We start from the raw sequence: 17,044 nt of genomic DNA, 5'->3' as shown, positions 1-17,044 counted from the left end.
TTGCCAGATAAAATTCATAAAAACTGCCTCAACAGACTTTAACACGCCGTCCCCCAACATAAGCTGGATAGAGCGAAAAAAATACAGTAGTTTGGGGAGCATGGGCATCTTGAGCACATTGGCTCTCCCTATTATAGACAGATGTATAGAGTCTATACTTTTTAACTCTGTCGCCATTGAGTTAACAAGTGGGAAAAAATTATCTTTAATAATTGTATCCATTACGGGACTAAACCTAACCCCAAGATAAACTGCTGAATCCATGTAACTTCCATCCTGCTTTATAATGTTATTCGAACAAATTATCTGGGTCTTACTTTCATTAAGAAGATAGCCTGAACACCGACCAAACTCCGTAGTTATCCCTTTAAGGGCAGTCATAGCCGTACCTGGTTCTATAGTTGTTATAGCCAAATCATCAGCATAAGGCAGCAGCTTGGTTTCAAACCCATTACTAATCACTGGCTTAATACCCTCACACCCTAATATCCTTCGTACCAGTCAATAGATATACAGGGCAAATAGGATTGGTGAGCATGGGAACCCTTGTCGAGTCCCCCGAGAAATAAATATTTCATCTGAACTGCCTCCCATTAATTGAATTCTGGCTATAGGATCAGCATACATAGCTTTTATAGCACTCATTATATTATGACCAAAGCCCCCCCATTCCAATATCCCCCACAAATATTTCCACGTGACGCGATTAAAGGCCTTTTCCGCGTCCAGAAGGATCATGGCGATCTGTCCCCCCCATGACAGCCTGCACATCAGACAACGTGATGGCCCGCCTGATATGATCCATTTTCCCTCAACCCGGGATAAACCCATGCTGCCACGGGGAAACCAGACCGCCAATGACCCCTCCCAGCCTTTTGCATGGCTTTTCAATTGAGACTTGTTCCATCATTTGTGTACTATATATTGTTACTCCTACTTTTCTGTTTACAGTTCTCCTGACGAAGAGATAAGTTCATCCAGGAATGCATTGGGAAAGTCAACAAGAAAATTGATGTCAAATGTTTTGTTCGCATTTATAATATGTATATTCATTTGGAACTGTGGATTTTGTATGTATTGTACAATTTAGAACCCGTGAAGAAGAATTTTTAACGGTTTTAAGGTTGCATGTATTTTCAAAAAACTTTCTTCAAGAGTAAACAAGGTGAGACAATGATATATTTTATGATTGTTTGTTGATTAATTGAGCAAATTCAGTTTTGCACTTAGCAGTACGGGTAGGGGCAAGTGATTTTTCATACTTGCTTTGTAAGTTGCTCTGGAGTCAAGAGGTTAGCTACCTCTTTCCCACCCAGCATGCCCTGACATATAATTAGTTTAAAAATTAAACAGTTTTCTACAATTCACAGCTAGGTGTGCGCAGTCCAAACCCACATATGTTTCACTAGTTGGACTGCAGCACTGATTGTGCCACTCAAACGAGCAGCCTTTCTAAGGGTTTTCAGACCTGCCACTGCAGTATCTGTTTGGAGTTGTGACTGTCATGGCGACTTGGCAAGGGCACCCACTTGCCAAGCCATAACCATCCCTTTTATTACATGTGAGTCACCACTAAGGTAGGCCCAAGGTACCCCTATGGTCAGGGTGCAGTGTGTTTGAAAGGTAAGACATGTACCGGTGTGTGTGACATGTCCTGATAGCGAAATACAGTATATTTGTTTTTCACTATTGAAAGGCGATTTGTCCCGTAGGATAGAATGAGGAATATTTAGTAACATTTTACAAGTATATCTTCCCATTGGGACAAGATAGAGGAATGGAGTTAGTGCACCTGAGCTCAGAATGTAGAAATACATCTTTCAGGAAAGATGATTTTATGTTGCGTTTGAAAATACCACCTTTAGAAAGTAGGCGTTTTCTTGCTTAGCTGCCATGTGTGCATCGGCTGGGCTGTAGATTGACCGTCTGGCTTTGGAGTGACAGGAGCTAGGGATGTGCATTCTCTTCAGACAGCCACTGGGGGGAGGGGGGCAGGGTGTATCCTGCTTTTATTGGAAGAGTCACACCGGGACTGAATAGACATGGGCTGCATGTGGTAGTGGGAGGAGATTTACTTGTACCTGAATGGGCCTGGTCTGCCTTGGTCAATGCTAGCTCCACCTCCTGCCAGGAAGCTGGGCCAGAGAGGACAGCACTGGTTTGGACTGAGCTCAGACGCACTCTGCCACAAGAGAGAAAAGGGAAATGTGGTATTAATATTGGGGCCCAGACCCCAGGATTTTAGAAGTCGCTTGGATCAAGGAACCTGCCAAGAAGAAGAGCTGGAAGAACTGCCAGGGTTAGTACTGCCCCTTGGCTGTATTGTTGCTTTGCTCGGTTGACCTGCAGTTGCTGCTTCTGCCTTGGGTAGTGAACGGACTAGACTGAACTTTCTTCACTTGTCACGGAGTATCTCCAGGGGCTTAAAATAGAGCTTGCCTCCTGTTCATGAAGTCTTAGGGACAGCAAAGACTTCACTTACCTCTGGGTAACGCCTCTGGAACTGTGAGTTTCAGTTGCCACAGAGGGGGAAAGCAACCAACACCGTCACTGACATCGCTACTGACTCTGTGTCCAGAAGGCACCGCAGACAGGACGGCCGCACTTCGCAGCACAACTCTGGTCTCACCGACAACAACCCGCTGCTTGCACCGTGACCTGTGGGCACTGCACTCTGCATCGCCTTGCTTCACTCTGCGGCCCTGGTCTCACCAATGACGTTGCAGCCCGCTGACCACGACACCCATGACCACACCGTGGGGCACCACTCGTAAGTTGAAATATGCATCACCCCGTGCCACACCATAGTCTGTGCCTACCAATGCCATCTCCCATCAGCTGGCACTGTCGCTTACACCATGACCTGTCAACACTGCCAAAGTACCTCCTCATTCCGCACCGCAGCCCTGGTCTCACCGATGCCGCTGGGTGACCATCACTGAGCTGTTGCCTGCACAGCGACTTGAGGAAACCGCACGCCGCACCGATACGCTTCACAGCGCAACCATGACGGTTGCTACAACTGGCCCGCACTGTAGTAGTCAGCCAGAACCAAATGTACTGTTTACGAGTCTGCTGTCCCTAATGCCAGTCCACACCAACATGGTCAGCTAGAACTATTGGAATCTGTTGTTTTCAGCACCGCAGTAGCACCAGACGGAGATACCGGCTTCAAGGAACTGAATTTTTGAGTTATTCTTGCAAAGTGCATAGTTTTGACTACTGTATGTTTGTCTTTTATCATTTTGATCTTGTTTGCACAGATAAATATTGTTTTTTTTCTAAAACTCGTGTGGTGTCCTTTTGTAGTGTTTTGACTACATTACTGTTGACTATGTGAAAATGCTTTACACACTGCCACTGCGATAAGCCTGACTGCTTTTGCCAAGCTACCAAGAGGGTGAGCAGGGATTATTTCAGTAGTGTATCCCTCTTATACTGACTAGAATAAGGGTCCCCATTTGGACAACGGTGCAAACCATTGCCAACTAGAGTCCCTAATTTCTAACATTGGTTGTCAGTGGTGAGGATAGGACTTGCATCTGCACTTGAACTACAGTGATTGGTGTACACTACGTACCACATACTGTTTCTTTTTGGCCTATTTATGATCTTGCAATTTGTTGAGAACTTGAACTTGCTATTGCATCATGCTTGAATCAAGAGCATCATTCGTTGCATCCTTGGAAGTGGCCTTTGAGGAGGAGAGGTTAGAAAACTACTATGTGAAGGAGTTGAAGGCTATCTGCAAGAACCTCAAAGTCCAAATCAGGGGCCTTACCAGGAAAGATGAGCTACAGAAAGAGTTGAAGGTCTGGGTAGCAGCCAGATATGCCAGTGGGCAGTCTGGAGATCTCAGTGTGGAGGCAGAGACACCTATTCCTAGGATGGATGTGCTTTTTGGGGGGGGGGGGCTCCAGGCCAGGCAGCAGTGGCTTGTTTCCCAGAGAAGCTGGATGTAGGAAGGTAGGATCTCACTGCATGGTTACCTCCACTTTTTGCCTGGTGTTTTGCTGGTTTTTGACTAGTCTGACTGGGATCCTGATAATCAGGACACCAGTTTATCTGCTTTCTCCCTAACAAGAAATGACATGTACTTAGGTACAGTCCAGATTGGATACTGGGGTACCCTTATAAGTCCCTAGTATATAGCACACATGTACCCAGGACATATGTACCCCAGAGGCCTCCCATGTGCTGAGCATGTAATATGCCACCCATGAGAGGCCATGCAAAATGGAACTAAATATCTGCCATTGCAGCCTGTGTAAGCTGGTGCTTGCACCACTTACTTTAGATATAGGTTTACTATATCTATATGTCACTACACTTAAAACTTATAAGTCACTCCTATAGCAGTCCTTGACAATCCTGAAGGCAGGGTGCTGGGTTTTACGTGAGAGGGTGCCCCTGCATGAGCAGAGCCCCTCCGCAGCCTTCGGAGACCATTCCCCTGGGTTGTCTGTGACACAGCCAGACATATAGGTAGAGGTGCATTATAACCTTGCGGTAAATGCTATCTAAAAAACGGCTGAAACAAAACATGTTGTGTTTGGTATCAAACATCTCGAAATCATACCTCACCGGTGTGGGAGGTACGATTCCACCCTTCTGAAGCAAGCTTCGTGGGGTCACTGGTCATTCCGGAACCAGCCTGCTCGACCCGGGCAGCCCAAAATGGTTGCTGCCGACCAGAGACACATTTCTGCCCTCCTGCAGCTGAGCCAAGCTCGAGCAGGGGAAGGTAGGACAATAGGCATCCTGTCACAGGGAGTCCTAGACAGGATTTAGTGTATTGGGGCTGGGTGGGTGCACTTCCAAAGTGCCTGAAAGCCTGCACGAGGGGCACATTTGGTGTCCATGTGCATAGTCCAGATCAAACCAGTTCTGGGAGCCTCTGGCTCCTGCTCTGGCGCGAAACTGGACAAAGGACATGGGAGTATACTCCCCACTGTCCTGCCCTCCCCTGGGAGGGTCCCCTGAATCTATCCAACCCTCTTCCATGAGTAAAGAAGGGCTTACGCTTATGTGGCTGTAGGACCCTAGATTCGATGTGGAAAAGATTCTGAAAAAGAAACCACTGAACTTCAACCATCTGGACTTCGCTGCACTTCAACTGGGCCCGACTTCATCCCCCTCTCAGTCGAAAGCATCATCTGTGCCCGTGCACCATACAGGCTCTGTGCAAGACCTGTGGAGCATCAATGACATCTGAAGTATCTCCCTTGGGGTGAAGGAGTCACTCCCCTGCATTCGGGGGCACCATAACACACTGAACGGTCTGCTGATCCAGAGCTCCTGTGGACTCCGAAGGCTCCAGCAACACAGGAGGTGAGTTCCAACGTTCCTTGAGGTGAAGCTGCCCTCTCACTAAGTTTGAGGCCAGTATCCCTCGTGGGGACCGCATAACCAGAACCCCTGTGCACCACGTACATTTGCAAGTGCAGAGGCTTGTTGGTGTTCCTCCACTTTGTGCATTGGGCTGTTGATAGCCCCAACCTCTGCGCACATTTGGTACAAAGGAATCTAGCCTTCTCGCATTCTGTGTCCTGCTAGCCATTGTTTTGTGAAACTGCTAGAGGTCCCCTTGCGACTCCTCTGCCTTCGCCCTGTGGGTCCATTTGAGGGAAAATCCTGATTTTCTTGGGCTTCCCTGGTTGCTCCAGGCCTGCCCTGACTTCCCTTGCTGTGGAGACTCATACGGTCCTTGCTGGGCCAGACCGTAACCCTCTTTGACCTGCTTCATGAGTTGCCGCTGCCAAGACTTGTTGGTGACCGACCCCTCAGCACTCAACATTCTTTGTGGGACAGCTTGTATCTGTCTCCTGGTTGTCTTCGACGTCTCCTGGTCCCTGTGGCTGCAGAGTCAAGATCTCCTTCTTCGCACCTGAAGCACCCGACATCAGTGGGCATTCATCTACCAAGCCCCTGGTCACTCCTGAGTGACTCAGACTCTGTCCCCTCTGCTTTCAGGTTTCTTCCATCAAGAATGTATCTGTGGATTCCACCTGACACATTTTTTCTTTCCAGCACTGGCATTTCTTTGAAGCCTACCATTGAGAACGACAGCGGTTTCCGACGCCACTTCCGCCCTATGCACCCGGCTTCCCTGGTGTAGGTAACTCTGGTACTTTGGTATTCACAGGTGGGGTGGCTCTCCAACCTTCTATGTCCCAAAGGGTTTCCTCGTAATCCACTGGGAAGGGTTCTTTAAAACTGCGACTCTCCCATTGAATTGTACGTAGCACACGTTTGTGTTCTCACACTGCACCTGTCCTCCGTGGGCTCCCTACTTACTCACCGTGGGTGGTTCCTTGGGGTCCCCGCGATTCTACACTCTCTAGACATTGTCTTGACTCGAATCGTGGTCCGTATACCACTAGTTTAGTATATGGTTTGGTCCCCCCTGGAGCCCACTGTGTATTAGTGATACTTACGTTTGTTTCTGTGCTACAGTATTGTGTGCTTTATGTTTATCTGCATGTAGCAGATACTGTGAGGTATTTTAAGTGTGTTATAATAATAAATATATATTCGTATAACTAATGTGTGGTTCTTCTTTCACTTAACCAATACATTTGGGTTGCATTCTGGTAAAACAAGCTGCTTAACATTCCTTCAAGACTAAGCCTAAAGGCTGCTCTCCCCAGCTACCACTTGGATAGCTTTCTAAGGTTATCTTTGACCTCTTAAATCATCATAAGGGTTGTTTAGACTGGTGCAAGGTGCCCACTTTTATAAGTGCTACTCAAACAAATGATGGACAGAATGCTGAATAAATCATACGTTCACCCCCAGTCAAGAGATCTGGGTTAAATCCATTGTTCTTTTGCTCACCATGCCACCACAGTTTAGACCCAGCCATATGCAAATCAGTCTTGACCCTGTGCCTCATGGGAACAGTCCAGACCAAACTGCCAAGCCAGGTTCTTCCTGGACCGGAAACAAGCATCCTGGGACCGGTTTCTGGGTATTTCCCTTCATCAGCCAGGCTAGCTTGAATCCAGTGGAACAGTGAGCAAGGGACCTACATCTGGGCATACCCATCCCACTTAGGGTGAAAAGTGCTACGCAAACAAATGATGGACGGAATTGTTGTTTTTGCATTTGTCACCCCAAGTGGGATGGGTATGCCCAGACGTGGGTCCCATGCTCTCCATGCCACTGGAGTCAAGCTTGCCACTGGAGTCAAGCTATCCTGGCTGAGGAGGTGTGAAACCTGAAACCGGTCCTAGGATGCTGGGTTCCAGTCCAGGGAGGACCTGGCCTGACAGTTCGGGATGGACTGCTCCCATTGGGCACAGGGTCAAGACAGATTTGCATATGGCTGGATTCAAACTGGAATGGCATGGTGAGCAAAAAAGCGATGGATTTAGGCCCAGATCTCTGTACTGGGGTGAATGTATGACATTGTTCTGCATTCTGTTCATCAATTATTGTTTTTGCATTTGTCACCCGAGCGGTACGGGTACGCCCAGACTCTGGACCGTTGCTCTCTATGCCAACTGAAGTCAAGCTATCCTGACTGATGGGGCAGTGAAACCCCGAAACTGGTCCTAGGATGCTGGTTTCCAGTCCAGGGAGGACCTGGCATTTCGGGATGGACTGTACCCATTGGGCACAGGGTCAAGACTGATTAGCATGTGGTTGGGTTCAAACTGGAATGGCATGGGGAGCAAATAAACAATGGATTTAGGCCCAGATCTCTGTACTGGGGTAAATGTACAACATTGTTCTGCATTCTGTCCATTAATTGTTCTTTTTGCATTTGTCACACTGAGTGGGACGGGTATGCCCAGATGTGCGCCCCATGCTCTCCATGCCACTGGAGTCAAGCTATAGTGGCTGATGAAGGGTAAACCCCAAAACCGGTCCTAGGATGCTTGTTTCCAGTCCAGAGAGGCTTGGCAGTTTGGGCTGGACTGTTCCCATTGGGCACTGGGTCAAGACTGATTAGCATATGGTTGGTTGCAAACTGGAATGGCATGGGGAGCAAAATAAAAGATGGATTTAGACCCAGATCTCTGTACTGGGGTGAATGTATGACATTGTTGTGCATTCTGTCCATCAACTGTAATTTCTGCATTTGTCACTCCGAGTGGGAGGGGTATGCCCAAACGTGCTTCCTGTGCTCTCCAAGTCACTGGAGTCAAGCTATCCTGGCTGGTGAGGGGTGAAACCCCGAAACCGGTCATAGAATGCTGGTTTCCATTCCAGAGAGGACCTGGCCTGGCTGTTCAGGCTGAACTGTTCCCATTTGGCGCAGGGTCAGGACTGATTTGCATATTGCTGGGTTCAACTGGAATGGAATGCAGAGCAACAAAACTATGGATTTAGACCCAGATCTCTGTACTGGGGGGAATGTATGACAATATTCTGCATTCTGTCCATCAATTGTTCTTCTTGTACTGGTCACCCAGAGTGGGATGGGTATGACCAGACGTGCGTTCCGTGCTCTCCAAGCCACTGGATTAAAGCTATCCAGGCTGATGAGGGCTGAAACCCCGAAACCGATTCTAGGATGCTTGTTTCCAGTCCAGGGAGGACCTGGCCTGGCAGTTCAAGCTCGACTACAATATCTGTTTTATGCAAAAAAAAGTTCCATAAAGCCATTTATGCTCAAGGTTTTATCTTGCTGGACATCACACTAATGATCTTGTCTTCAATGTAATTTCTATTAACTCAGCTATTGCGATTAACGGAGATTCCCTGGCCCTTGCAGCATACCAAGGTATTTCTGTATTGGCTCATTTCATTTGTTAAGTCTGCTTCACTTCCTGCTGTGATTACTCTGTTAAGTTCTTTGCTCCTAGTGACTAGGAAATTATTTTGTAATGAAACTGCCACACCTAGTGCTCTAAAAAAAACTGTATGTTGTTGTAATTGTGTGCGTAAAAAAGCTAGCATAACATAATTTTCAATTTTATTAATCGTAGTACGGCATCAGAACATGACAAACTTGATCTGTTATTTTGATTTTTTTGTTACTGAAGAGCATCGGCAAAAAGCATCGGCAAAGCAAAAAGGCGAGGGCAGTTGACTTTGCATAAGCTTGTTACAATTATGTATCCTGCTACTGATTTAATTGGCTAAATTTTGAAACTCTTAGCATTTTACTCGAGTGTTAAATATTTATCTATTACAAGATTTTGTATTCATTAGTGAGTCTAACCCCCACCCCATAAAACTGGAGGCAGAATACATGTACTCAGAAAAGCAGCACATTACAGATTTGTTAATGTGTGAAGACCAAGTGATTTACTTTCCATACATTATTTCTATTATAAAATAAAGAATTACAGTTGCTAGAATTATTTATATTGTGGCCTGCAAAAAATCTCTGATTAGAAGACTAGGTGGGAACAAAACACATATTATGTGTTAAATGTATTAACTCAAAGTAATTTAAAAGAAAAACCACAAGAGTCAAAAATAAACAACCAGCTAGCATAATCACCATAAGACTTTATTCAAAAATGTGTAAAAAAATTAGATTACTACTAAAATAACAGGCATTCAGCCAGATAAATACCCGTCGTTGTCTTTATAACTAGTTGCTCACAATTTCACATAGTGATAGCTTTTTGCATAATGGGAACACATGCTTCACTTGTACACAGAAATCTTGGTTAGTGAAGGATATGTCGCACATGGGTCTCGTCCTGGAGGTTTAGTCAAAAGGTGGAAATAGAGCATGTGGAGTGAAAACACATTCACCGAGAAGGCCAGAAAAATGTCGGCCACACAATATCAATAGAAGGCTCACTTTTCTTTTTTCATTTTTTCTTTTTTCTTCCTCTTATACCTTTTGTTTTAATCACTTTACTTTCAAAAACAGGGCGGGCCGTCACCATCATAGTTTTTACTTCCTCTTCCTCACCACTACTAGAGCTACTGTTGTTTCTGCCTCTACCATTCTTGATTTTGTCTGTTGGTGTGCTTTTCTTGGACAAGCTACTGATCTCATGAACCTCTAGCATTTGTTTACCTTTGCTCAAATTTGCAGACTCAACTTCTGAATCCCCACTGGATGATTCATTTTCAGGTTTTGGAATGCGTCCAACATCAAGAAATCCCCCAACTTCAGCAGCTACATTTTCTGGTTGGCAATTGGTAGCTTTCTTCCTCTTTACAGTTTCAGATTTTTGTACAGTTGTTACATCATGCACAGTTCTCTTTCCCTTTTTCTTGCCAGGTGATTTAAAGATTTCCTCCTCAGTAACAGCTGGTTCCTCCATTTCCAAAATGTCTTCTTCCTTTTCTTTTCTCCGCATACATGTGACAGCCCTGCGCAGTCTCTGACTCTTGATTGCTTGCTTTTCACGCTGTTCCATTCTGAAGAAGGAATCTATTCGTAGCTGAGTCTACAACATAACACACAAGTACAGTAGATGAGACAGAGAACAGTTTAGATGAAGTGTTTAACACTCATAAGAAAGAATCAGTAGATAAGGAAAGAACAACCAAAATCATATACATAAATTGAGCAACACAAGGAACTAGTTAAGTGCCTGTAACTCCAGTTCTCATGTTCTGGTATCTTTGATAGCTTCAAATGCTTGAATCATTTGTAGTCATCAGGATGGTAATCCTGGATACTTTTAAAATAGTGTAACCAGTGTTAAAACGGCTGCACTGCAGGAGAAACAAGAGTGTTTGTTTAGCAGTACATCGAACACAATTGAAACAAACCAAAACTTTAGCCGTTGAGGTAGATGAGCTGAGCCCTCTACTCCCCTTAGAGGCTACCACAGCTCAGAACCTATATCACAAGTATATTGGAATAAACACTGAACATGGTAAGAGAGAGGGTTGTATGTGAATCGATGAAAAATACCAATGCCGGAAAACTGGAGTTAGAGATAAGTAACTAGTTTCCTTTTCAGCATTGGATCTTTTACAGATTCACATGCCAACAGTGGCAAGCAGTACCCAAACACTGTAAGAAGTGGGAAACAGGCTCACATTTATTGAAAGTGGCTGTAGAACACTGCTTAGCCAACTGAAGAATCTGCTGCCACATTCAGGTGTAGGCAGTAGAGCTTAGAAAAAGTGTGCCTGCTTCTACATGTACCTGCAAAACAGATTTCTCATAGAGGCACTCCTGCTTAGAGTGACAATGTCACAGACATGTTTCTGGTAGAGTGATCTTTAACCTAATGCACACAAAAAGACATTTTGTCGTCTTGTGACACAAATAAGGAGGATGAGAACTTGTGGGCAATGCTCTGTCAGGACTGAGGGCAGCCATTGTCTGTACAACCAAGAGAGATTAAAAGTTGTTCAGCAGTCCTCTTGTCTTTGGTTCTTTCCATGTTAAACAGTGCACCTGCGAACATCTACTGAATGCAGTGATTTCTCAGCTAATGTTGAAGTAATTAGGAAAAAGGACTGAAGAATAGCAGGCGTTTTTAAATGAACGCCTGTTAGGCATAAACCAAGGGTTGATTCGAAGGGTAATCTTGTCACTAATAAAATGTAGATAAAGCTCGTTTATCGTGCCAATGTGAGAGAAAGAAGGGTGCGTTTTACAATGATAGTTACTTCCATTCCCTGTCAGATATGTTCTGATTGAAGCTTACTGTGCCATTCCTGGGACAGATAAATAGGTTAAGGTAGAATTTGACGCAGTTGCACTGACATGGGATTTAGCCCTTTACCCTTGCACCATATAATGAAATTATTAGGAGAACGACCTTTACAACGTGGTTGTTACACCGCGATAGCTTTACAACGTGGTCAATACAACTCAAGTCGTTACAACGACTTGCGCTGGATGGTGCTCTACACTAAGGAATATTATGATTTACTATTCCAACACCTTCCCTACTGTTCCACACAATGGGGTTGGAATAGTAAATCATACTATTCCTAAGTCCAGCACCTCTAACGCAAGTCGTTCAAATGACTTGCATTGTAAAGAACGCGATGTAAACTACCGCGTTGTGAATGTATGCGATGTAACGTCATACATTCAAATTATTCTAATTGGCATGGTAAGTTTTGGTCATAGAAAGGGAACAAGCCTGACCCAGAATTGCTTTGTAATTCAGAGGAATAAACAGATAACCAAATAGTCAGTGATCATGAACCACACTATGAGATTCAGAGACTTGAGGTTGGAATGCAAGACCTGCTTGCTGTGCCTGTGATGGATTTCTAGAATGTGGGGAAACAGGTGAAAAGTATAGGCAAAAAGGTTAAACCTCACCATAGATCTAGATTTTCAAAACAGATAAAGAAGAGATATATCACTTTCTCAGAATAATCTGTTTCTACTGGTTCGGAAATGGAAAGCGACCAGCCAGGGATTAGCTCTGCAGTATATGCACCCTCTCCTGAATATGAAGATTCCGATCAGGGGTCCACTTTTTAGGGGGAGACAGATGGAGGCCACAGAGAGGCAGAGATCAGGAAAGGAGTTGAGCATTGGTCAGGGGCAGAGGCAGGGGATTGAGACCAACAAGGTTTTTCAATCAGGAGAGTCATGGAGAGGGAGACCAGGCAACAGTAACTGCAGACGGTAAATACTAAGGGCCCTAATTTAATGCCGGTCGGACAAGCGTCTGACCAGCACTGTATAGTAAGCAGGACCGACAGATAAGGAGTTGGCAGTCCCACTTCCATTGTTTGGATGCAACCGCCTTTTGGTGGTTGGAAAGTGTATACTTTCTATTGTGGCTTACGCTGCGAGTCGCAGTACAAGCCACAATAGAAAATATACACTTAGGACACATCTATGGACCGTGTGGCGGGCACCATGCGATGCCTGCCACTTAATACATGGTTGTTTAGGGGGGGCACCATAGGCACCACACAGGGCCCATAGCGTGGGCCACCGGGGACAGGGGCCCTACTAGGGCCCCCAAAAGACCCTTTCCGCCAACCTTTTCATGTCGAAAGAACCAAAATGAAAATGCTGGCGGAAAGGTGGATCGTAATCCCCACGGCGCTGCCTGAGAAGGCACTGCCTCCATTGTGGGGATTGCGATCTGGCTGACTGCGCGATGGGCCCCTTGAGTCCGTACGAAGCTGTCGGTCGGTCCCTCCACCGATGCGGTCCGACCGACTGCATCGTAATGCGGCGGTCTGACCACAGCCTTAGATGTAGGTGGGACAGACACCGGCGTGCCGTCAGTATCGGTTCTACCGCATCCGTAAGAGGCCCCTACTCTGTAATCAATTTGTCTAAATACAGGTTAAAACCATCATAATCTGAGAATCTGGCCAAGGGTCTCTCTTTCGTCCCTACCAACATCCCCTCATACCTTAAACATCAAGATGGAACTTCACAATTATTTCAGGAAGATTAGATGAAAATATTTTTACAATAAACACCTCTATTAGGGCAAAAGGGACATCACATGCTTGAGATCCCCATCACCATTTACTTCTGCAGCATGCATGGTATCACACAAAATATTAACGTTTGACAAAACTACTAGGTTCCACAAAATAGGTGAAGTACTATACTACTAAAGCAGAGATGCAGGCATTGGAGACACTCAGGATAAACACCAACATAGTGATCAAACCTGTCGATAAGGGGGGTGGGGGGCAGGGGCAATAGTCATCCAGGATAGAGAAGAATACAGTAATGAAATTCTACAACAATTGAGTAGTCAGACCCACTTTATGAAATTAAGGTACAATGTCTCACAAAAGATGAGCTGACAAATCAGAACAGTGACTGACAGAGGTTTAGCAGAAAGCTTTCTTAGTTAACTTTAATATGAATACCAGATTTGGAAACACCCCACAGTGCCCACCATATATACATTACCAAGGATACACAAACATATTGACAAACCCCAAGGTACCATTGTATCAGGATGCGGCTCCATGCTAGAACCATTGTGTAAATATGTAGATTTTTTTTCCCCCAACCCTTTGTGCCTACAACTAGAGCATACATAAGGGACACAATGGATATAACTCAACAAATTGAAGATCACTCATTCGATACTGAAAATCAATTCTTGGTAACCTCTTAATTTTTCAGGATTTTTACTACCAAATAAAAGGTGATGCGCTGGGGGCTGGATTCGCCCAGGATCTGGCAAACATTTTTATGAAAAACTATGAGCATATCCACATCTATTCTGAAACGAATCCCTTTCACTCAAAAATTACTATGTGGAAAAGATATAAAGGCAACGTAGTCATGATTTCTACTGGTAACACGGTTGACTTAAAAGCATTCTTGTCTTGATGCCAAATCAGTCGACATCCAATTCACAATGTCTTACAGCACTGATCCAATTAATTTCTTAATTTTATTGTTAAAGTGGTCAATAACAGACTATACACAATTTTATATCGAAAACTCAAAGAGCGCAATACACATTCTAGTCACCATCTTAGGGCCCTTTGGACACTTTCTTAGGGTCAGAGGAAACTGCAAGCTTAGATCTGATTATTTTAGGGAATCAGACATTTTGATTAGTAGGTTACTTGACAAGGCCTACCAAAAAGGTTTGCTAAGATGCTAGAGAAAGAAGGCATGGTATTATCCTACAGAATTCTTGATCATACCCAATGAGAAAACGGATGAAATAACTAACAGAATGGTTTGCGCCACTACCTTGTGTACTAGGAGCGATAATATCAAGAAGATGATTAATAAATATTTGAATTTGATATCAGATGATTTAGACATGCAGGAGAAGCCATTACAATACTTTAAGAAAGAGAGAAATGTAAAGGATTATGTAGTAAGAGCCTTGCTACCATCTGTAGCCCAACCTGACTTACATACACAATTTGGTTTACCACCCACTAGGGTAAATACAAATCCCATAAATGTAAAGCTTGCGACCTAAATATAGAGGGGAAAGAATGCACACACAGAAACAGGACATTCACATACAAATCTTTTACAAATTGCAAAATTACAAATGTGGTCAATATGTTGAAATGTCCATGCAATCTTGTGTAAGTGGGTCAGATGACACAGAAGGTAAAAATGTGGTTCTTTAACGTTGTAGCAGGATCCGTTGTGAAATCCAAAGAGCTCCTTTAGTTGAACATTTTACAACTGTTGTACACAGTGCCCAGGACATCAGTTGGTTAGATGTAGATAAAATCAGGCCCAACTTAGTGGAGGAGAAATGAGTACTATCGTCAACATGAGAGAATGCAAATGGATATGTCTTGGATTCTATACAAAATGGACTAAAAAATCACAAGACAAATAGTACATTTTACCAAAGGGTAATATGACAATCTTTCTATTGTCATTCTTTCCCCTCTTTTTGAAAACCAGGTTGAAGAAATATGTTTGACTTACAGTTGACTCATTGTTGAGTTGTCAACCTGCCCCTAAAATAGGAATTATGTATCTGTATTTTTCAGATAGGACCCATTACTGCAAAATTGATTATTGAATATATGTAATATTTGTATATTACTTCGTTTTATTTTGATTTAATTGTAAAAATTATGTATATTGGTCATCTCAGACTCAGAAGGCAGATACAAGACTTGCTTTCAGGTTGAGACAGATCCCAATGGGATATTTCATATTTGAAATTTCCCCAAAATGAGCTATTATTGAAGTATTGCTTGCCTCTAATATTTTCATGATTGGCATTTTTTCACAATATTTTGCCTATAAGTTGCAAAGATCGTATCTGTTGGCTCTAGTACCGTACTAGTATTTAAATTATTGGTATTTTGTCTATGGCCGTCTCAGCCACGGAGCGCTGACATGAAATACTCTCCTTTTACACACATTTCCAACACTGTGACATGACACCAAGTGGCCATTTGCAAGAGGAAGATAATTGTATCTCCAAATGAGTAGCGTGCACATGTGTTACACCGTCACCCATTCTTTTTACTCTATTTCTTTGGATGCACAGTCACTTGGAGACTAGCCATGAAGGGAACAGTTCAGGGTCCCTGCATTAGTGAACTGACCTTTGATGGAGCAAGGTTTCATATGTAAAGAAACTTGCTTGTACTTAATGTTCTCGAAATAACATGTAACCTATTAACCAACATGTTTTGTGATTACTAAAACCGCACTACACGACATTTCTAGTATCCAGGGGAAGCTTGTCTATGTTCTTTTACTAACAGTAACCTGAGTGTCTTAAAATGGCCGCTGACAAGGCAGGAACCTTCCTGCGCATGCGTCTGCCACATCTACGTGGTGTGACGTATCTGCTTTTGGTGGGAATTCTTGCAGCTGCGCACTAGTGCCAAAGATGGCCGCTTCAAACCTCACATACTAATGCATATGCCCTGCTTTAACTAAACCTTGTGTGTTCTGCTTAATCATTAATGCTTTAGTTAAAATAAAGTAATGGGGTTAGAGTAGAAACAAGTGGTATACAGTGCATTTAGTTATTTCCGTATTCTAACATGTCTCTCTTTGACTTTATTATTAGCTCGTATTTGGGCCTGAAGGTTGTCGCAAACTCCATTTTGACATTTCTGGACATGCGCAGTCAAGCTCTGAGCTGACGTTGAACAGCTGCCAAAACCCGTCTTACCCACGATGTCCCTGGGAAGCTCACCTACTGACCCGGAGCAAGAGGAAGAGAAAGCACAAATTGTTATACATTGTATATTAAATGAAATAATATTGCTGGGAGGAATAAAAATGCATGGGAAAGTAAATTATGGACGAATCAATAAGAATCAATGCGAAATTACCTCATACTAGTATGGTGTGATGACCTCTCCTCGCCTTTCTGACCAATAAAATAAAGGGAACACATAGAATGTGCAACCTTAAGGGGGTGGTACACACTCTGAAATGGTATAACTAAGGTAGGCTTAGTCAGTCAGATTGTCCGACTTGTCAAAGACATGTCACTGACCCAACGTATGCTGGAGAAGAATCGTGGATGCCGCAGACTTCAGAGGGCTGGTTGAGCAGTCTGAAAGAAGAATCGGGAAATTGCTGAGGGAGGAGACTGTCACCCAGAAGGGATTTCAAGAGTAGCCCAGAGAGGGGTGTGACGCTGGCGTTGCACTTAGCTGAGGTTACTTGTCCTGTCCTGCACCTATCTTGTCCTGTTGGCACCTGATTAGT

General features: G+C 44.1%; 1 protein-coding gene across 1 annotated transcript in view; it reads right to left on the bottom strand.

Annotated features, from left to right (window-relative positions):
• Positions 1-8,906: 8,906 nt before the first annotated feature.
• ERCC5 (ERCC excision repair 5, endonuclease) overlaps positions 8,907-17,044 on the bottom strand; it is a 212,442-nt gene continuing 204,304 nt past the window's right edge. Inside the window, exon 16 of the mRNA XM_078657970.1 lies at positions 8,907-10,364. Within this exon, the coding sequence (XP_078514096.1) occupies positions 9,777-10,364 (588 nt within the window). The 3' untranslated portion in view covers positions 8,907-9,776. The remainder of the gene's footprint in view (positions 10,365-17,044) is intronic.

The sequence above is a fragment of the Lissotriton helveticus genome, chromosome 8, assembly GCF_964261635.1.
Source record: "Lissotriton helveticus chromosome 8, aLisHel1.1, whole genome shotgun sequence".
In the NCBI taxonomy this organism is placed as follows: Eukaryota; Metazoa; Chordata; class Amphibia; order Caudata; family Salamandridae; genus Lissotriton; species Lissotriton helveticus.
This window is presented reverse-complemented; position numbering and strand designations above follow the sequence as displayed.